At 40.8% G+C, this 22783-nt stretch overlaps 1 protein-coding gene across 3 annotated transcripts in view; it reads right to left on the bottom strand.

Moving 5' to 3' along the window:
• Positions 1 to 436: 436 nt before the first annotated feature.
• The window catches only part of srbd1 (S1 RNA binding domain 1), a 70899-nt gene continuing 48552 nt past the window's right edge, over positions 437 to 22783 (bottom strand). For all 3 annotated transcript variants that reach the window (XM_030071436.1, XM_030071438.1, XM_030071437.1), the window contains exons 17-21: positions 17021 to 17127; positions 14894 to 15061; positions 13528 to 13677; positions 3506 to 3690; positions 437 to 1349 (exon numbers count right to left, since the gene is read on the bottom strand). In XM_030071436.1, coding sequence (XP_029927296.1) covers positions 1057 to 1349; positions 3506 to 3690; positions 13528 to 13677; positions 14894 to 15061; positions 17021 to 17127 — 903 coding nt within the window. In that variant the 3' untranslated portion in view covers positions 437 to 1056. The remainder of the gene's footprint in view (positions 1350 to 3505; positions 3691 to 13527; positions 13678 to 14893; positions 15062 to 17020; positions 17128 to 22783) is intronic.

Below are 22783 nucleotides of genomic sequence, written 5' to 3'. Positions count from 1 at the left end.
GCATTTCCTTTTTTATTTTGTCTAACCCTCCTCTCGTTTAAGATCACTTCCTGTCAAGTTTCCCTCCTGTTTGATTGCCTGCCCCACCCTAACGTGTTACACCTGTGCCTCATTGTCTTCCCTTACCTTGTGTATTTAAGTCCTGTGTTCAGTTCTGTTTGTCTGTTCATTGTGTGTTTCTTGAGTTCCTGTGTATTATTAAATATCTTGTTTGCCATTGAGCATTTTTGCCTGCTTGCCAACCACCCACCATTACACTCTGTCCTATTGTCCAACACCATATTTTGTATTGATTTAGACTTGCATTGTTATGACTCTACACACACACACACACACACACACACACACACACACACACACACACAAAAAAACAAAAAAAAAAACCTGTGCAAATGTTTTAAACATTTAAATAACACACAGATAACAGACACACAGATATCTCTAACAAACTTTATGGAGGAATACAAAAGAAACATAATTTGAAATGACAAATATAACCTGTATATTTAATATTAACTCTTAAACTGTTGAACGTTAAAGCCTCCATTTGGAGTGAGTGACTGCTTTAGTCAGTCTTTCTTCTGTTTAAAAGACTAACCAACTGTCCCATGGGTTCCACTCCCTTATTAGAAACAATGAGCCCATGCAAAGTCCAGCCCATGTCAACTCTATAATGCAACTGGTCATGGGTTCAAATTAAGGGGGCATGCCCGTATCTATGGAGAGTGCCAGTCCCATAGCACTATCTATCTAGTAATAACAAGAACAAGGTCGTCTAGCCTGACTGAACTGTGGTTTAAAATATTTTAGACGTTGATGAGATGCCATCTTTGGGTTGCTAGGTTCCAGCCAAAACATATTTTTCATGTAAGATCCCCACCTCATCATGCCTACCTGCTGATGAAAAACACAATAGTTCTTATCCACTTTCATTTAAGCCATCATTAATTCAGTCACCTTTCAGAAGAGCCAATTCTAGCACTAATCCCCTATCATAAATTTGGTCCTTGCAAGGTTTTTGCCTCCAACCACTGTCAGAAATGGGTTGCAGTCACCCTACTGCAGCACCCTGATCAGGTCCAGGCCGATCCTTCCCCTCTGAGTGTCCACGTTCAGCACCCGCACCTCCACCCGTTCCCCAGGGCCCAGTGCTAGGCTGCGGCGGCGCTGGCTGGCAGGCAGCTTGTCTGGGGTGATTTTGCTCTTGTGGATAAGGCCTGAGCGGCCCACACCGATGTCTACAAAGGCCCCAAACAGAGTGGTGTTGTCCACCCGGCCCGTTAGCACGGCACCCACCCGCAGATCACTCATTGACACAATGCCCCGCTTGAAGTCCGCCTGTTCAAAGTCTAAGGAGGGAAAGAGACAGAGAAAAATAGAGAGAGAACAGATATTGACGAAGAGAGATAAATGGAAGATGGGTGGCAGATGGGATCAATGTGTGTGAGGAAAGAGGGGAAAAAAGGTTGAGGAAGAGAGAGGGAAACAGAAATGACAAGCAGATATAACGTTTCTAGCAGTAACTCAATATTCGCGTCTGCATACTTCCACATTCCTCTGCTTTCTATTCCACCCCACTTTCCATTTGGCTTGTTTTTGAGAGATCTTTTTACCTTTCTGTAGCATTAACACAAACAAGGAAGGCTTGCGCTCCAGGAAATAGTCGGGCACAATTATCCTCCCTGCAGCACTGATTTCATGTGGTAGCCCCGGCCCATCTGTTTACTCAGCTGAACACTGGCTAGGAGGCCATGCGTAGTGCACTGCAACCGAATAGGGCCAACCTAGGAATGAACCTTGAAGCTGCGTTCCTTAATTTTAAAAAGAGTGGCTGGCCCAATAGCCTAAGAGGGTGTCCAGGCTTTACATATTTTCCCCACATGAAACTGCATGAAAGGGAAAACCCTAGAAAGAAGGGATGGAAATTATTTCCATTCTTTGTTGTCTGGCAATCAGAAATCAGTGCTCAAAACAGTTGTTAAAATTAAGTTCATTCATTTACCTGGCAACAGTTATTTATGCACATTTCTCTCCCTTTACCCATTTTTCTACTTTCTTAAATTTAGTCCAATGCTACTTGGTTAATTCAACTTTCAGAAAATGTGGTCCTGAAAACTGGTGTACAGCTTATCTATCAGTTTGTGACTGCGGCCAATATCGAGGCACACAGCTTCTTTTTTCAGTTTGTTTGTATTTTCATTGCTAACTGTAACTGCACATTTGGTAGATACTGTTCCTCATTTGGTAGACATTGTTCCTCACTTTAATTTGTTTTTATTACAAGCTGGCATTATCTTTTAAATCTAAGTCTACACACCTTATTATTTATCTATTATTTATATCACTGCTGCTACAACCCAGACTGGTCTGTCTCACACAACTTGCAGCAGAAGTGGTGACTTCTCTGACAACATTTCCTCTTTGGCCCCAAGTAAGTGTATTATTCCCCAGCTTCAGTCTAGCCTACCATGCTGCATCATGCCATCTTACAGCCCATGGCTTTGAGCTTTCCAGCTCTTGTGTTTATTGAACTTTTTCTGATTAAACAGGAAAAAGAGAAGGAAATAAACGAAAGAGAAATGTCATTGCAAAACTGCTGAAAACCTCTGAGTTTGTGTGTGACTGTGTGTTTGTTGGTATACTTTGTGTATTTGTCCTGCATTCAGGAGTACGAGAACATATGAAGAGAAAAGCAGAGGGCTTTGTGTGCCTGTATGTTTGTGTTGATCTCCCCTGTGTTTTATAGTAGATATGGATTCTCGGTCCACTGACATGCAGTCTGCTAGAGCCATCATACCATGTTAGAAATATACAGCTTGTGTTGTTGGGCTATAGGGACTTAACCACAACACCCCATCATGTTACACTGCCAAGACATGCCTATTATAATACAGGCATAAGACAAGACAGCATGTATTGGCTAAACAGTTGGACAGTTACTGAAAACCACTGAGAGCAAGTGCAAATTTTGATCAGCCAGAAGGGACCTGTAAAGGCCACTATGCCGGGAAGATGAGAGATTTCCAGAAGTTACTGTAACCCCTGGTTGCAGATAAGTGTGTTCTATGAAATTCTGTATGATTTGAAACGCTGATAGCTGTGTGTTGTGTGCTCAGTGTCGGGGTTTTCCACACAAATACAGCTGTAAAGGGTGTAGAGCTGAGGGGTGATGCAGACAAATCCTGACAAATGTAGCTGAGGTTCTCTCTCAAGTTCGGATCCATAGTTCTATTGGTAAGGACCTGATATGACCATTTAATGGGACATAAATACAAGTTTGTGAGAATGTGCCCATGTCTTTTGTTACATTCACCACATTTGCATTATGCCATGATTTAAGTCACAACCCTTTTTCTATGCCCTCTGAGGAAGGAGGTGATTCTTACCTTGAGTTTTCTGCAGAAGGTAAACAGTCTCAAATCTATCACAATGATATGTGGAACTACCGGTCATTTAAATGGACAATGACCAAAAAAGGAGTGTGGCAGAGTGGTGAGAGTCTTACTTTGTCGTATGTCAAAGCCAGGGGGCTGCGTGAGACCATCAATGATGAGTTTGAGGGTTTCAGGGCTGGTGTCCAGGGATCTGGCCAGCTCCTCCACACTGCTGGCCCGAACCTTGCTCTCCACACACTGTCGCAGACTCTCACTCCCAATCTGGTCTACACTACCCCCTATCATGGTGAGAAATCTGGAAAGGAGAGGAAATGAGAATTTGAAAAAAGAAACCTTTAAAAATATCCTCCAAGTAACAGCAAAATAAGTAACACTAAAACATTCCAAGAGCGCAAACATATGCATGCTCATATTTGTGTGGTTGTGTGTGACAAGTGTTTATAAATGAGTTTTAATAGTGGCACCAGTAGGACTAAAGCAAATGTGCAAAGTCCCTGGTTGACTGAATGAGACAGCCCTGGGGCTGAGAGGGTGAGAGGGGGGGGGGGGAGTGAGAGAGAGAGAGCTGCATTTCCTCTTGCACTGCACAAAATATGAACAGATTAGAGTCTTACTTCCCTAAATTTCACCAGTTTCATCAAATTTAAAAATATCCCACAAAATGAGTCCAACAATTTTTGGAACACATTAGCTGCAAAGTACATGTTTACATATTCAAGGACAGAAGCAATGAAAACCTAACATTTGTCATTTGATAAGCTGTATAGATCGATACATCTAATTTGTGACTGATGAATGTAATTGTTTGAGATGGCAAGATATCTTAAAATTCTCGTGTTTCATTCATGTTGTCACTATTGTTCAACTTTCATTTGTATGGTATACGGTATATGCTTTGTAAGTATGTTTATAATAACAATAAATAATAAGTATGTTTGCATTTCATGCCAATGAAAGAGGGAGCTTAAGCCAACTGAGGTAAGGAAAAGGGGGCCTGGGGAAAGGAGAGAGGGCACAAGCGGTGTGTGAATAATTATGTACTAAATCTGCAGGTCTGGAGGTTCAGCCTTCAGTTCATAAACACACGTACACACACATACATTTCCCCCTAGTAAATCAGGTAAATCCACAGTGGGCTGTTAACGCCCTTACACCCTGTCTGGTGAGACTACTTCCACTTTACCTGGACTGGACTCTTTGTGCGCTCATCAACTGGTGGGACCTGCTTCCTTGATCGCTCTATTCTAGCAGGATGTCCCACCTACAAAATGTCTAGACAGTCAGTCAGGTTGCACCATTTAAAATTCACTGACGCTGAGAATTAAACCCACACTAATTAGCCGGTCTACATTCTAAAGCGACTTGAGTAGCAAACTGGCATGAGAGAGAAGGGCCTGCGGAAAAATGTGGGATTCTGCAATGTGTTAATGTGTCTATGTATAAGTACAACTTGTGTATGTGTGTGTGTAAATATTGTATATATGTGTATGTGTTAGTATATATTCTATGCATATTATTATTTAGGAACTTTCCACAGCTGGTGATGGATGTGAATGTGTGTTTGCTTCTATGTATGTGTGTATATGAGGACCAGCTGGGCAGCGCCTGTGATGGATGTCGGTCACTGTGGCAGCCTGACGCCAAACGGACTTTGCAGCTGTCCGCCCTCTCATGACAGACAGAACAGGTGGACACACACACACACACACACACACACACACACACACAATATTGTTGAAAAGTGCTCATTTGGCAGCAGTGGGGACAGTGCGGACGTAACTGGACACGGCTTGTGTACAAACTATGTATGAGACAGCTGTGGTGGAGAGGCCTCTACCAGCCAAGTCGCCTGTCTACCATCCAAAAGAGGGAGACAAGAGGAATCAATCCCTCCACACCAGCACACTAAATCTGGGCAAAATAGTGGCTGTGTTTATGCCAGAAATGGCTTCATGGTCAGGAAACCACAGCTCAGCTTTGGACCAACATGGACGCATGTCATGTTGGTCTCCACTAGTCCTCAAAGCTTTCCTAATATCTCAATATGGGGAAAAACAGAAATTTTCCCTGGACTGGGGCTGTCCTCATCTCTTAGACCCTGTTCATATTAGCATCTTGTGAGTCAACAGGCAAAGCTATTAACTGGACTTGCTTATGTTCTGTATCTGTACTTGCAAGCATATTTAAAAGACTGTGAACGTTTAAAATGTGGAATAGGACCCACTCCTCGAAGTTAAAATATAAATACTTTGGTTCTCTTATTCCTCTTCCTCTTTTTTTTTTTTTTTTTTTTTGTTGAGTTCCAGTGAAACGTTAAGAGAGCGTTGACTAGTAATATCAACACATCACCACTGCCAGCAGTCAAATCCTCTTTCCACCCACGCATGCACATCCATGCTCATTTGCATAGTAACTAGAGTCAACTTCGGTTGTTGCTTCCTGTTTTGAGCAGGATGCAGTACTACCAATTTCTTGTCTTTTTTTTGCAGAGAATCAGTGTCAGCACTAAAATGAGAAGCAGCAACTGCATTTAGTCCTAATGTGAATGGTCCTTAAAGATTAGGTGATGGGTGTCCTCTTGTAAAGTGACAAATGCAAATAATTTTGGAAGAGACTTGATTTACGCAAGAGGACATGTTTCAGCTTTTGGCATCCTCAGTCAGTAATCAGTCAGATTCTCATTTCAACCCACATGGTGTAAACAATTAAATTATGCATCCCATGACTTAACAAAATAAGTCAAGCAAACATAGAGCAAGGCAAACACCTCATGTTTTCTTGCAGTAGCCATGAAGGCAGACAATGCATTTAACGCAAGGGCATTTTTCTCCCTTTGGTCATCATTTCTTGCAGAGGTTGGTAGAGGGAATTGATATCCTGGAGGCATTGAAGAACAACTGCCGGTTTTGCCCACCGCTGTGGCCTTCCTCTTAAAGCCAGTTAAAACAGCCTTTCACTTTTTCTATAAATGGTGAAGCTGCTATTGCAATCTATGTTCTATGAATGTTAACTCCTGGTATAACCTCAAGTGCTATCCAAACCCTAAGCCTAACCCTCAGTCTATCAAATAAACATGATGTTCAAGAATGTTATGTGAAAATAAAGATTGTTCTATTAGTTCCTTGTCAGTGTTGGAATTTCTTGATTCACGGAGAGTTAAGGAAGATTTAGGGGCATTTCAATGTGCCACTGATCAGCCAGTGCCACTAAAACCCCACAACACTTCCAGTCTTATCAATATGAAGGGAGCGGAGGGAGAGGAATGGCATATGGTTTGGGAATAACTGCATGAGAGGAGGAGAGGAGCACTGAGTCAAAAGGAGAAAATGGAAGAGAAAAGTGTGTTAGCGTTCTCTAGGTGCTCAAGTACAGGGAATGGGGTTGAGGGTGTGCATGATTGGTGTGAGTGAAACCTGTGTTGTTTGTTGACTTAGTCACTACAGTTTAAAAAAAAAAAAAAAAATCACTGAGCTACTTTCTGGTATGTCAATATACAGCAAAAAAACAACCTAGAGCACACTTTTACTTGTGTGAATACTACCATACTGCCTTGTGTATGTGTGCACACTATATATGCATACATGCTTTTGCAAACAATCCATGCTATAGTTCCTCTAAGCACTGCGCACCGCCAAAAAGCATTATGCCCAAACAAACCAACAAACATAAACCACCTGCCTCTTATAGAGGTTCTCTAACACTTAATAAGTGAATAATTGTTTGAGATGGCAGGGTAAAGGGTGAAAAGGAAAGGAGAGGAGCAGAAAGGAGGTGACAGGACAGGAGTGGGTAAGGGAGAGGAGGAGAAGGCGTGATATAGAAGGAGAGCAGAACAGAACAGAGGAGAGAGGTGAGCTGAGGAGGGGGAAGGAGAGGAAAATGGTGTTGATTTATGAGCAGCCAGTTTTCTGGCTCTGGACCTTATGATGGCATTGGTGGGTGGTGGGCTCCAATTTCAGGTGTGTGTGTGTGTGTGTGTGTGTGTGTGTATGTGTTGCCCATCTCATTTTTCTAGTGGGGTATGTTAGTATTTAAGGGGTACCAGGAGTCCAGGGGCCTCTACCACTGGTGGGTCCATGCTCTACGCATAATCACTACCAATACTGTGTGTGTGTGTGTGTGTGTGTGTGTGTGTATGTGTGTGTGTGTGTGTGTGTGTGTGTGTGTGTGTGTGTGTGTGTGTGTGTGTATGTGTGTATGTGTGTGGTTGGGTGGGCTACATTAGAGATTTTATCCAGGCCCACAGTAAGACCTCCCTGTCTTATATTATAGAAATATTCTTCATAGATTAGACCCCCAACTGATACATAGCAGAGATATTCCTCATAGAGTGGGCGCCCCTCTGCCTCCAACAGAGAAATATATTTCATGGAATGGGCCACTCTGTCTTATAGAAATAAACTTCATAGATATGAGAACCACCACTTGTTCAACTTCTGCACGCATTACTGTCTCCCACTGAATCTCAGTGCTGTCAGGTGAACAGAAGCAGTTGGTGACTCAGCATTTATCACATGGCACGGCTACAACCTCCCCGGGCAAACAGTAACGGCAGCGACATGAACTATAATACACAATGGGGACCTGGATATGACTCATTTGCGAAAATACGGGCAAAAAAGGAAGAATAACTACCGACTAAATGATGTCACCTCTTTTCAGTTCTTCTGTGCAGCCCAGGCTAAATTATTCAACGATACTGGACTCACGGCCACCCGTTCCTATCAATTCTCTCTCTGCATCCTCATCCAAAGACCTAAATCCTCAACTTATGTCCAGGATTCCTGGAGTTGAAACCCTGACTTCAGCTCCAATGTTGAGAGTCGCTGGAGCCAACTCTTCATCTTCCCATAAATGACCTCCTTTGACTGCCAAGGACAATGTCTATATTTAATCTTTGAATGTGGCATGCTTTATGCCAGAGCCAAGTCACTATGCATTACTTAATGACATTACTAGCCAACATGAGCTTGACAACCCCACCACCAGACTGTTGCTGGTTCCAAATTTTCAGTACATATGGCAACTATTTCATAACAAGCTTAGTATTTTCACTGTGTTTACTATTTGCTGTCATGCTGCATGATGTAAACCTTAATTTCAGTAGCTACTACTAGTGGTGTCATGCAGGAATGCATCAACACAGCCAACAAGAGAAAAACAGGGCTCTCTTGCTATCCAACAGTTTGTACTGTTCAGTGTATTTTGATAACAGATTTCAGCAACAGCAAGACTGTTTTCAGAATTCTGGCACGTCAAACTGGCAAATGAACATAAACGCAGATAAATTTATTTTGAATTATCTTCTTTGGACTGAGCCTCCCTTCCCATTCTGCTTTGAGATACATGCTCAGATTTTCTACTTTGAATAATGGAAGATCATTGGTATGAGGGCAGCCTGCCAGTGATTACGACACTGAAAATCTGCAAGACACTGAAACAGGAAACAATGATGAATAACAGTAGGTACACTAATGTAATTTAGGTACGTCAAATTGGCAGTATGAATTTTAAGTATGAATTTTTCTTCATGCAATGGACAGTTCAGTTCAGTTCAGTATCATCGCTGAAACAAAGGGAGAAGCACTATGTCTACGCCTGTGGATATGTGTGCGTGTGTCAACGGTGTGTGTGTTGTGATATGGTTACAGAAAGGGGATGATGTGTGGGCTGTGAGCAGTAATGGAGGATCCAGTTGCTCTAATGTGATGAACACGATATGGTTCTCACACACACACACAGACCAGGGATCAGATGTGCCATTGACTTAAGCATTCCACCACCATTCTCCTATACCCTCCATCCTCATCTGTTGAAGGAAGAAAGGAAATAAATAAATAAATAAATAACTGAATGAATGAATGAATGAATGAATGAATGAGTGAGTGAGAGGGGTGAGGCATCTCACTGAAGCCTGAAATTCCTGCCCTCTAAGCAGTATGGGACTTTTCACTAAGACATGAGTTACATATTGTGCTGATATACCCTTTTTTTTTTTTCTCAACATCTTGGAATATAAAATGAGTTTCCCTACAAGATAAGGCATCTGCAATATTAAAATGTGGATCCTATTCTGAAAAACATAAAAATAAACTGCTGTCACAACAACAAAATCAATTACTAATTACTAATAAAGCTATTTATTTGCAGTTACAAGCCCTAAACACAGACAACATACTAACAATTTAGATGTATTCACTTGTTTTTAATAGTGACAGCACAATGAAAATTAAGTAATACTGTGTGTCTCTCTCTTTATTTCTATATTTTTTTGCAATCCCAACATTCCCACCACTGGATTATATGATCGCCATAACAAAGGACAAAGCATTTGCCACCACGGGGTTTTGGGGACTGCGGTAATGCCACTTTTCAAACTAGATCCTGTTTGTCAGATTGACTTGAAAGGTCACACTGCACTGACAACTGACTAGTATTATTAAACAATTCTTTCACATGCAAATCTCAAAATAAACATATATAACTGAAACATAAGGTTACAGTGACATCACTGTATTTTATTCTTTCCCTGCGGATTTTATGATATTGAAGCTAATCATTTTTACCATACTGAATAAGCCTGTAAGGAGTATCACAAACGTGGTCCGCACTACCAAAATTTTACTCTTGGTAGCCCAGTGCCCCATAAAATAGTGTACGGCAAGGATTGTTTCATGCTTATATTAGTTGTTTTACAGACATTCAATCATAGCCCTCACTATACTACCGCACATCTTTGTTGATCTGACAGCGTAGGATAAAAGGTGAGACACCAGTAGACTGAAACAGCATTGATTAAAATCTACCTCTGAACTGTTTTAAAATATTTTTCATGATGAAAGTAATTTTTGAGTCTTTTTTTCAAATGAGCTAGGCCCAAACCCTGAGAGATGGAACAAGTGAATTAAATTTGAACACACACAGACATAAATACGCTGCCACACAAGCACACACACACACACTGCCAGGTGTGTGTAATGATGATTGACATTTAAGAGGGCCCCATTAGAACAGCAGCAGTTAGGAACCTCACTGAGCTGTGATAACACACACCACTGAGAGAGAGAGAGGGGGAGAGAGAGGGATGGATGGATGGAGAGAGATTTCTGCCCGGTTTAGTACGTAAAAAGCAAGACTGAGTGGAGAGAAAAGAAAACAAACAGACAGGAGAGGGGATATGGGTGAAGTAGAGAGGGTGTTCGCAGTGTGTGCATATGTGAAGGAGAGGGAGAGAGAGTGAGAGAGAGAGAAGGCAGGGTGATTATTATTTATTATACCCTCTCTTATTTTGAATGGCTTTTTAAACCCTTTACCTCCCAAGACTCTCTGATGAACGACTGTACAAGACTGTACGCGCAGACATGTACACACACACAAATACACAAAGTCACATACTTTAAGGACTTCCAAGTATGAATGACAAGCAAAAACACAAAATGTCACACAACCTACATCCATCTCTCTTCACACATGTATGCACACACACATGCGTGCACAGATACACACCCACACACACTTACACGCACTGAGGCCATTAAAGGCGCATCAACATGAGGGGAGCGATGCTTAGAGCCACTAGTGTCAGAACTTATGTAGACTAAACACAGTTGAGTGACTGCAGCTGCAGGAGAGAGGGCCCGCTCATACGTACACACACACACATACACATACAGGCGCACATGCACACGCACACATACACAAGGACACACTCGGAGCGAGTCCCAGGCAGATGTTCAATGTGCTTTTGATATCAGCACCAGCAGCGCTAACAATCATTTCTCACACAAGGACACACAACCCAAGCATGCACGCACACATACACAGACAGACACACATACACACACACACACACACACACACACACACACACACACACACACACACACACACACACACACACACACACACACACACACACTTGTACAGCAGCCTTCCCCACTGCCAAAAGCATGTTCAGGCTAAGATGGAGTTGATTTTGACACCGTCTCATATGGGGCTGGTTAGAATGGAGGGGGACTCTGATTTGATTTACACAGACATGGGAGACAAAAGAGGAGGCCGTGTGTGTGCATGTGTGTGTGTTGTTATGTATGAGTATCTATGTGCTTGTGTATTGTATATACTGTATATCTATAACTTTATAGTGTGTGTGTATATGTGTGTGTGTGTGTGTGTGTGTGTGTGTGTGTGTGTGTGTGTGTGTGTGTATACAAAGTTACACATTAAAAGACTTATTATCTTGCATAATAGGAATCAATTAAACATTTATTCATCAGGATTTTTGAAATTTAAGGTCTAATTTAAAGTCAAAAACTGAATAAAATAAAAGGTCAGAGTGTTTTAGGGTGTAGAATGAACCCTCCATTAGAGCTGAACAATGTGAAAAAATTCTATCCTACTGTAATCATTTTGAAAGATATTGCTTATTGTATGTTTCATAGTTTTATTGTGAATAATGATTTGTCCAACACAGTTTTTACTCTCACAAAAAAGAAAAGAAAAAAAATGACAATGATGTGATTTTTGCTGGGCTTTGTACCAAACAAATATGTTCTGTTACATCTGGAGGATACAATTTGTGGGCCAGAGCATGTCTGTAGCAACACAATTCTTCATTTATGTTGGAGTGGAGTCATACATTTTACCTTTATCAATACAATCCAGCCCCTGCAATCTGGACATTGCACTTGACCATACTGTGATTTCAATAATATTAATTAACTGTTCAGCCCTACTTTCCATGGTCCAGCATGTGATCTATAGTTAATTTATCGAGGGACAGGCAACAGAGTATGCTTGCTCTTTTCCAGTGACACCCTGCTTTACATTTACATTACCTCCACTCTAACTGATTTCCATGGGGGGGGGGGTTTGATTTTTTCCAAACAATCAAGAGACCAATGTATCTGCCTGAATCTAATGAATCTTTTTAATTGATTTAGAAAAGCCTTGATAACAGTGTCTATCTTGTCTATAGTGGTTGCCAGTATTACTCCTCTTTGGTTCTGGCACACAGCTTGACATTAGCTAGACAATGGCGTTAGTCCTGCCCTTAGTGCTGATTGGCTAATAGTTAGGTCATGATGCCAGACCAGAATTAGTCAACTCGGTGGAGTGGTCTGGCTCACTCGCTTGGACGCATGGACGGATGGACGGATGGACACACACACACACACACACACACACACACACACACACACACACACACACCTGGGAGCTGCCCAGAACAACCACAGGCTACCACTGTTGGGCATTTGCAGCTCCATTGGAGCAGCTGAGGGTTAACAGCCTTGCTCAAGCCCAGTAGCTACTGAGGGAAGAGAGCAGTGTCACAAGTGCGATGACATTTCAAACTGCAGTTTCTCAGTGTCTTATTGCCCATCATCCAATGAAAACACCATTTCTGAGCAAGACACTCTGCTCGTTCCCTTTCGACCTTTCAGACTGTGGGGCTGCTCTTTTTCAGAAGATTCCGCACACTGCAAATGCATTTATTTATGTTTGTAAATAAAATGTGATGCTACGTGTATGCAGTGTGTGGAATCTTCTCTGTGTCTAGTTTGATGTGTCTGCCTGTGTTCCGACACAACTTCAGCATTGTTTGGACGTATGAATACCTCTGAACTGCTCCTCTTTTGAGCGCAGACCAGAACAAACTCGATGATGTAATTTAAAATAAAACAACATTGTTGAAAAATTACGAAAATTTGACTAAAGTGAAAAAAAAAAGAATTCACTGAATTAGACTACAACTCTTTTAGTTTTTGTTAACTAAAACTTAGCTAAAACTGGATGAATAATAAATGACTAAAAATCTGACTGATAAAATTTACAAATCTAGGAATGCATAAAACTAAAACAAAAATCCCCAAATTAATACCGGAGGAGTCTATGTTTTTCATTCACCTTCCACACGCACATTTTCACAGCCAGTCAAGGGATTTGAACCTGTGGCCTTCCAATCACAACAACCTCTAACCTCTTGGCTCTTGGGAGGTGTTACTGGTATCTCAGACAATCACATGAATTAATGTTGAACTTTGTGTAGCTTTCCAATATAAGCACTGCGCGAAGAAATTACTTTTAAAATAAACTCCTTGTATACGTGTGAGTGTGTGTGTTGTGTGTGTACCTCTGTGCCACATGGTAGGACTCGGGGTGTATACAGGTCTGGTCCAGAGGGTTAGGTGAAGCTGGTACACTGTTGGAAGCCTTTCCTTTGCCCTTCTTAGCTGCTGGTTTCTCTGGCACTGCTGGTGCAGGTCGAGGTGAGGATTTGGCACTGTTCAGACCAAAAAGGAAAGATATCTTAAATTTATGAGAGAATCATAGTTACAGGGAACCTTCATATCCAGTCATGACAATAACTGGAAGCTGGTACTGAGCCTCAGTTGTACAATATACACTACTCACAAAAAGTTAGGGATATTTGGCTTTTGGGTGAAATTTATGGAAAATATAAAAAGTTCACGCTACAGTGATATTATATCATGAAAGTAGGGCATTTAAGTAGAAGCATGCACTGGTGATTTCCTCATCTCAAACAATTTCTTGAAACAAAAGCCAACAACAGTGGTGGATATACCACAACAAAAAATGTCAGTGTCAATAACTTGTCATGTGCCCTTGAGCATCAATTACAGCTTGACAACGACGTCTCATGCTGTTCACAAGTCGACTTATTGTCTGCTGAGGCATGGCATCCCACTCTTCTTGAAGGGCGGCCCTCAGGACATTGAGGTTCTGGGGTATAGAGCTCCGAGCCTCTACACGGCGACTCAGCTGATCCCATAGGTTTTCTATGGGATGCAGGTCTGAGAAAGTGCAAGCCACTCCATTTGAGGTACCCCAGTCTCCAGCAGCCGTTCCCTAATGATACGACTTCGATGAGCTGGAGCATCAAACACCTGATGTGAATTTTGCCGTTAAACTCCTTGTTAGAGAACAGCAACTTGTGCAAAAAGTACTGAAACATTGAACAGTTGGACATGTGTATTCAAAAGTTTACAGAAGGTCACATTAAGTTCACCTGTAAAGGTTATAATGCATTTTAGGTTCATCCTGAAATTTCACCCGAAAGCCGAATATTCCTAACTTTTTGTGAGTAGTGTATTTTAAAATGTGTTGTCAACTATTGGGAGGTGTGTAAGCATCAATTTTTAAATAGCATCTTCAAACTCTCCAAAGTTAGACTACTTGGAAAATGAAAAGTTGTCCTGACTATGTGCAGTAAGTAAATAACTTAGGGAATTCAGCAGTTCCCTGCCAAAGAGTTTGTAATAGCAAATACACAACATAAACGAGAAGTCAGGTTTTAATTGTACAGCTCCATTTATGTTGACCTATTAAAATGAACTTAAAGTCACATCTAAAGCAACTAGCTATGAGCGAACATAGAGAGCAATGAAACATTAATTACTCAGTGCATATGTATTTTCAGATGTGTGTGTCTACAGATGTTTGTCTATACCTCAGTGTGTGTGTGTGTGTGTGTATACCTGTGTATGTTCTGGGGGTTGATTCTGATGAAGCCGGCACACTGCTGGTAGCTCTTGGGTCCCATGCCTTTGATCAGTTTGAGCTGCTCCCTGTTGATAAAGGGCCCGTTCTGCTCTCTCCACTCAGCTATGCTCCGTGCCCGTCCCGCATTCAGACCTGCTAGATGCCTAGGTTCAAGAAGAGAATTGTTACAGTCTAACGTCAGTAATGTAATCAATTACTAACACATTTCAAGTTTGTTTTATAACTGGATGGATTTCTTTCTTAGGCAGACTGTCCAAGATTTTGTGACTTTGCCCATTTCAGTTCACACACTGTGCTAGAGGTATGTGGAGACAGCTGGGTACATTGGTGAGTGTCGACAACTTTGGTAATGCACCAGGCATTTCTTTTGGTTCTCCCCAGCTGGGGCACCTGCTGGTGCTTCTCCTGGGCTTTGAATCGTTGGTGGTCACGCAGCATCCACATGCTGTCCATCAGCTCTGATTGGTCTCCACTGTCTCAAGAATATTACATATGACTCGTGAAATATATACATTTCTAGTTGTTTTGTTAATGCTTTCTCATTGGAATTTCCACTAATTCTCCCAATTTTCTCCCAAAAAACACAAAACAGGGAAAATTGCATTAAAACAGAAAAAAAAAATCAAGATTTTGGGTTGCAACAGTCACAAAAAATCTCTCAAAATCCTGATGGGTCTGCTTAGGGTACAGTGCAGAATTTTGTTGCTTAAGTTTGAGAAAACAGTGACAAAACAAAATGAAGGGAAACTGAACTTTCACAATGAGGCATTTACTTTCTGAAAAAAGTAACACAGAACCCTGTACTCTTACAAAGTGACTGATAGCACAGCTCTTAAAGTAATTATAGTTCTTGGCGAACAAAACATTTTTACCAACTGGATCTGTTTCATAAATACTGAATGATGAACTTTGGTGAATGTGTCTGTAACCGGTTGTTTGGTTCACTTACTTCCTCACATATTTTATTCTTCCCAAAAATCGACATATTACGTTATGGAACAGACTTCTTCAAATTCTGCCTGAAAAACTGATACTAAAACTGCTTGGCAACAAAAATAACAACTGGAAATTAATATTGTAATGTTCCTCACCATTTCATGATATATAGCTTTGCCTTACCCAAAACATAAAAACTCAGGCCTAAGCCAGTAACACAACTCTGTTGCATTAAAGATTTCAGATCACATTTCTATAGCAGCCGAACAAACAGAACAGAGTGTGATCTGGCATTTAGCATGGCAATTTTTAAATCCAATACTTTTCTCCAATACTTAGTGAGAATGTTTGTCCTGTTTTGGCCAGGCAGGGAAGAGAGGTGATTTGAAACTCAATTAGCTCTGCTCTTAGTTAATGTCCACAGTCCATAGTGACTCACCCACTCTTAAACACACTGCTGTGTCAACACTCTACATAATACTGCAGTCATCAACACGTCTGTGCGTGTGTGTGAGTGTGTGTGTGAGAGAGAGGGACATGAGTTCTGGCAGGCATGGAAAAAGCTCACTTACAGAGCAGACAGGTAAACAGATGACCTGATGCCTGCCCTGAAGCTAATGCCAGCTCGCTCCATGCTCTGTGTGTATGTGTGTGTGTGTGTGTGAGAGTGAGTGTGAGTGCATGCATGTGTCAATGTGCATGCGTTGTAAAAAATATGCAATTATTCCATGCACATTTGTGAGTATGCAAATGTCTACATTTACCAAAAGTTTGCAATCAGTCTTGATTTTGTGTGTGCATAGTTCTGTGTACTTTGGTGCGTGTATGTGAACGGGTGTGTGCGTGTATGAGTGTGTGATGTATGTGTGTATGTGCGTCTACCTTGCTTTAATCCCCTCTGTTGGTTCCAGGATGTCCAATGAGGGAGATCCAGTGTGAAGCATTAGACTAAACAGCAAGCTGGCAGAACAACTGTGTGTGTATATGTATGTGTGTGTGTGTGTGTGTGAGTGTGTGTGTGTAAGAAGCTTTGCCATGTTGTGACTGCTAAAGGAAAGTATGTCAGAGGTCTGGGCCGTACTTCATCACTGTTTCTCAGCATACAGTATGTTGGTGTGTGCGTGTGTATGTGTGTATATACATATATGTTTCCGTGTGTCTCCTACCTCATCAGCGTCTCAGAGCAGATGTTGATGTCTACTCCCACAAAGCTCACACACTCCTGCACCACCCCGTCCAGCGCCGCCTTCAGAGCTCCAGCTGACACATCATGCTGGAAAGACACACACACACACACACACACACACACACACACAGAGAGAGAGAGAGAGAGAGAGAGAGAGAGACAGAGAGAGAGAGAAGAAATGTCAGACTGGAAACAGGATTAGTGGAGAAACGACACTAAATTACTGCATTTATGTGTCTCAATATGAAATAAAGCCACAGACACACACACACACACACACAGAACACGGGACAAGGACTTTATAGGAAGTTTGGTGGTTGAATGCCTTATCCTCTAAACCCAAACACAGGGAATAATTTATAGACAGAATAACAGAAAGAAAACAGAATAAGTGATGAGGGAAAAGAGAAACAGGCAAGCAGCACATTCTTTTCACATATTTCATATTCTTTTTTGGCCCAACAGGTTTCTGCAGCTCTTACCGCTGCACCCCTGAAGGCTCTCATACATCTCTATTTAATCTGCTCTAGCATCAAATTTTAAATTGAGTTTATTATGTTTCCATAACCCCCATGTCGTATTTTATTCATTTTCTATTTTTCCTTGCTGTCCCCTTTCACTATTTGCTGCTGCAACAGCCCAATTTCTCAACCGGGGTCATTAAAATTTCATCCTTTCTCTTCGTCCCTAAAGGGACACACTAAGAAAGAGGTTTGATTGACAGACAATGCAGTGATGAAGAGGACAGACAGAGAGAGACAAACAGACAAGGAGCTGACTGACAGATAGAGGGACTGGTGAGGAGGAGGAGAGGGAATGTTTAGTTTGGCTCCGGTCAGCCATCTGCTCTTCAAAAAGGTCTCTCTCTCCCCCCTCTGACACTGTGTTCTCGTTAGCAGAGCTCACAGACGCTAAAGATCCTCCAAATGAACTCTTCACACTTCTCCACCACCAGCCAATCAACCATTAATCAGGACATATTTTCCAAAAGGACTGGAATCTGATTCCCTAATAAAGAGCCGGGAGGAAAGCCAACAATGACAAGGAAAGGAAAGGAAAGGAAAGCAAGGGAAAGGAAGGGAAAGGAAAGGAAAGGAAAGGAAAGGAAAGGAAAGGAAAGGAAAGGAAAGGAAAGGAAAGGAAAGGAAAGGAAAGGAAAGGAAATGGGAAGGAAAGGAAAGGAAAGGAAAGGAAAGGAGAGGAAAGGAAAGGAAAGGAAAGGAAAGGAAAGGAAAGGAAAGGAAAGAAGGGGAAGGAAAGGAAAGGAAAGGAAAGGAAAGGAGAGGAAAGGAAATAATGTAACAACACACACACACACTTTTATGAACCTAAAAATCTCCCAAAAGTAAGCATGAATCAAACCAAAGCACAAGAATATTTAGCAGTCTGCATATGGGTGACTAAATCCTAAAAATCAGACCCCTGATGTGCAATCAGTGTATGACAGCTGGGCACTGGTGCTGGGAAGGTGTGAGAGTACACTGGCACAAAGAGACACACCGTTTTCTAGCCAAATCCATTTTAAATGTTACATTAAAATGTATTTTTAAAGTCTCTCTAATACAATGATAATATCTTACTGCTTGCTGTAGGGAAACTGTCTGCCTTCTCCACAGGAGCATTTTTTAACATGCACAGTGGCCATGAGGCAACAATTTATTTATATTGGATGAATGGCATTTTGGAATAGGAGATTTTATATATATACAGTGTATATCTTGATCCCCTGCGTCCCCTGCCTCACTGTCCTGCCCAGACAGAGCCTGGCCTGTGGGCCAGGGAGCTGGACACTGATACCTCAGCAGCTGGTTGAGGATTAGCTGACACTCTACAGTGGACTACTGTAGGACTCTCTGTGTGTGTGTGTGTGTGTGTGTGTGTGTGTGTGTGTGTGTGTGTGTGTGTAAATATAGCTCTCGGTTAAACATATAAACATCCTTTTCTCTGTGGACATAAGAACACCAAAAGGGTGATGGGCTATACCTCTAAACAGAGCATGATTTAAGTTTTTATTTATATATTTATATGCACCTGCATGTTTGTGTGTTAGTATGTGTGTTTGTGTGTGTGTGTGTGTGTGTGTGTGTGTGTGTGTGTGTGTGTGTGTGTGTGTGTGTGTGTGTGTTTGTGTGCTGTGTGCGACGTGACTCAGTCTGTCCTCATTTGTCCTGTAACATGATCAAGCACTGAACAAACACAGGCTTGTAAACAGATAACAACACCGCCGGCTAGCGAACGCACCCTTCTCTCTGTCAGCAATACGAAAAGAGTGAGAGAGAAGGACGATGGAGTGACAGAACGCATGAGAAGGAGGAGAGGGACAGGAAAAGAGAGAGGCATTTTACTCATTTTGATGTGTTACTGTAGTCTACAATCCTCAAGTCACTGTCATTCTTAATTTTTGCTAAACCATTTACTTAGTGTACAAGTTCTTGCACACTTGGGCACTTGGGTTGGATAAGAAAATTATTTGTTAATCAACACGTCTGAAATGTGCCATCATCAGTAGCTTGTGGCCAAGAGCTCCTTTTAAACCAAAACATAAAATTTAAAACAGAGAAATAGAATCACTTCAGATCAACAAAACAGCTACCAGGTAGTTAACAACTGTATCATTATTATTTACTTATTTAAATTACACAGATCATATTCAAATCTATATGTATATACAATGTATATACAAAAAATGTCTGATTATTTCAAAGGAATTAGGACAACCCCATTCATTTCTACACATACAATTGTTTTGTTTTTGTTTTTCCTTTGAAAATAGCTGAAGCAGCAGATAATTTTAAGGTAGGCTTATCACTTGAACTTTTGTCTTGTTATGACAGACTTCAGAAAACAGCCAGTAGTGATGTAAACTATGCATGCAGTGTAGAGAATGGATTAAAATGTGCGAAAACTATGGGATGGTCCCTTAAAGAGCAGTGATTTGTAAAATGTTGGGCAACAACCCCATGTAGTAATTTTCACTGGAAACACCAAAAAGCCATAAAGGAAGCTTAAAATTACATGAAGAAACATCCAACCCAAGTCAATCTGCAAAGCATCCAAAATGACTGACCTTTGCCTTTAATGGCTGTTGAAAACAATCATACTTATGACATGATGGCCTAACAAAGTGGAAAATGACTGGAAAAGTCTAAATTTTCCTCATATACACGTTGCCAAGATGTAATGTTAAGGGGGCAGACAGCAGGAAAGCTGCATCAACAAATGAATGATTGAAGTAAAGCATTTTACTATTATGTTGGCTTTGGAGATTTTATATAATTTTTTTTTTGTTTGTTTTTGTTTTTTATTTAATTAAATTTCACTTTATACGGTTGAATTTTTAGAGGAATAGCATTTCACTCTAATGGATCAGCATTGTTTCAGGCACAAAGAACAAAAATAAATTTAAGTTAAAAAAATCAAACAAGTGAAAGATGCAGAAAAAAATCTAACTAAAATAATCAATTTATTTACAAAAATGTATAGTGACAAACTAAAAGGAACAAGTGTATCAACAATCAAAAGAAAAGCAGATGAAGAAAAAGCTTTATGTGCTGTCAGTGGCATTGTGCCGAATACGTCTTGGTGTTTAGGCTTTTTTAACTTTTAGTTATAACACATTTTTATTTATTTATTTAAATTTTTTTAGAAATTACAACAGCAGTTACATGATGTGAATTAATACTGTCACTCTGACGCTGCATCATTGAGCACAAGCTCTATAATGCTTATAATATTTAAACAATGGTGGTGAATTGTTTTTTTATTTCCAGCCAAAAATGTGTGTTTGGAAGTCATATTTACAGCTTCCAAGAATGGAAGAAGGAGCTTATGAGAAGAACTCATAAACTTCAACATCAAGTCACTTGAGAGAGGCACATATAAAAGCTAATATAAAAAGTACCACATAGACAGAAAGACACAGTTTGTCTCTTGGTCACAGTGAGGCAACCTATCATCTACTTGGTTTGCTGCTCTACTTTGATGTTTAAGTCAAATCTTACCCATAATACCTTGAGAAAAAAAACTCGTGCAGTACTTCAGGTATCGTGTGCAGGTTTCACCTGAGATACGAGCTTATCCAGGATATTATAAATGGGATAAGGTGTTTATATGTGCCAGCACATAGATGGGATACTTGAGTATTCCAGATACTGACTGGATTGTGGACTGCATGTAAACATAGTCATTCATGGCTGCAGTCTGTGCAGTGCTTGTTACTTCAAAACAAGTTTATGTCAAAAAATGCCTGTGTTGGGCCGCCCTGGTGGCTCACCATGTAGAGTGTATACCACATACACTGAGGCTAACTGCAGCAGCCAGGGTTCATTAATGATCCAGACTCTTTTTTGCATGTCATCCCGTCTCTGCCCTCTCAATTGTGTCTGTCTAATAAAGCAAAAATAACCAAAAATCTTAAAAAAGGCCTACGTGAAGTCATACCTTGACTTCTATCTAATTAGCTGAAATTTCATTATTTTTCCTTGCTGGTATAAACTTTCTTTAATGTTTTCACTTAAGTCTCACACTTGGTACGTACTTTTCAATTAGTTAAAACCTAGACTTTGAAAAGAAAAAGAAAAAAACACTGCAGGGAGTAAACATGGAAATATTGTAATATGACATTTTGACCATACAGCCCATCTCTATATTTAAGCACAGGTAAAGAGAGAGAGAGAGAGACAGTTAGGGTGGGTATGGACAAGCTGGAAACAGAGCAGAGTGCCCCTGGTGACTCCCCAGGTGAACTGCAGTCTCACTCTCACTGGGAATGCTGAGTGGCAGTGTAGCCACGGGCATTTTGGAGACAGTAAAAATAACTTTCCAAACAATAATCAGATCCTGTAACACTAGGACTGAAAGATTTATGATTTCCGGAGAGTAGATTTGGAGTGGAAAGAGACCGAGAAAGACAAAGAGAGAGAGGTGAGGGGGGGATAACCTGTAATGTCACACCGGAGAAGAATGTTTTACCATGAGAGTGGTGAAGGTGAGTGAGTTTGTGTGAGTTTAAACCTGCAGTAAAACCCCAGTGAATGTGTTCTCACATTCCTGCTGTAACCTTATAGAGGTGGGACTCATGCATAAGGATCTGAGGTCGTGTAAAACAGGTGACACACAGGTGCACGCACACAAACACACAAACACACACACACACACACACACACACACACACACACACACACACACACACACACACACACACACACACCTCCACTGAAACAATTATGTGTGTAATATTACATATTTTATTCTTATGTATAATTTTGTGTTGATTCAGTGCAAAACAACAGATTAAGGATTTACTACTACAGCATCCACAATCATTTTGCAAAAAACAAATACTGTGTTGACAAACTTAAATTTAAAATAAGACAAAAGCCAAAATACAGCAATTCAAAATATATTTTCCTGACTATTCATCATTTCACCAAATGAAAACAAAAAATGAATGCAAAGGACGCTTAATCTAATCTCAATGACCTGGACAAAAACTTTGGTCTCTTCATACTTTACTCACCACATGAAAGCTGCAAAATTGAGCTGTGTATCTTTAAATCAAAGAGCCAACTACTCAGTGGTGAAAAATGTGGCTTTTCACAATTCACTTCAAAGAGAGTTCTGGCAAAAGAGCTTTATAATAGAATAACCGAGCAGAATCTGACTTCAAATTTAGCCTCAGTCCGCAAGCTCCAAAGGCCAAGACTCGATTCAAAGCCAGATGTGAAAAGCTATATTGATCGGT

Source organism: Myripristis murdjan, chromosome 15, assembly GCF_902150065.1.
Source record: "Myripristis murdjan chromosome 15, fMyrMur1.1, whole genome shotgun sequence".
NCBI lineage: Eukaryota > Metazoa > Chordata > Actinopteri > Holocentriformes > Holocentridae > Myripristis > Myripristis murdjan.
Note: the sequence above shows the minus strand (reverse complement) of the source record. Positions and strands in the feature narration are given on the sequence as shown.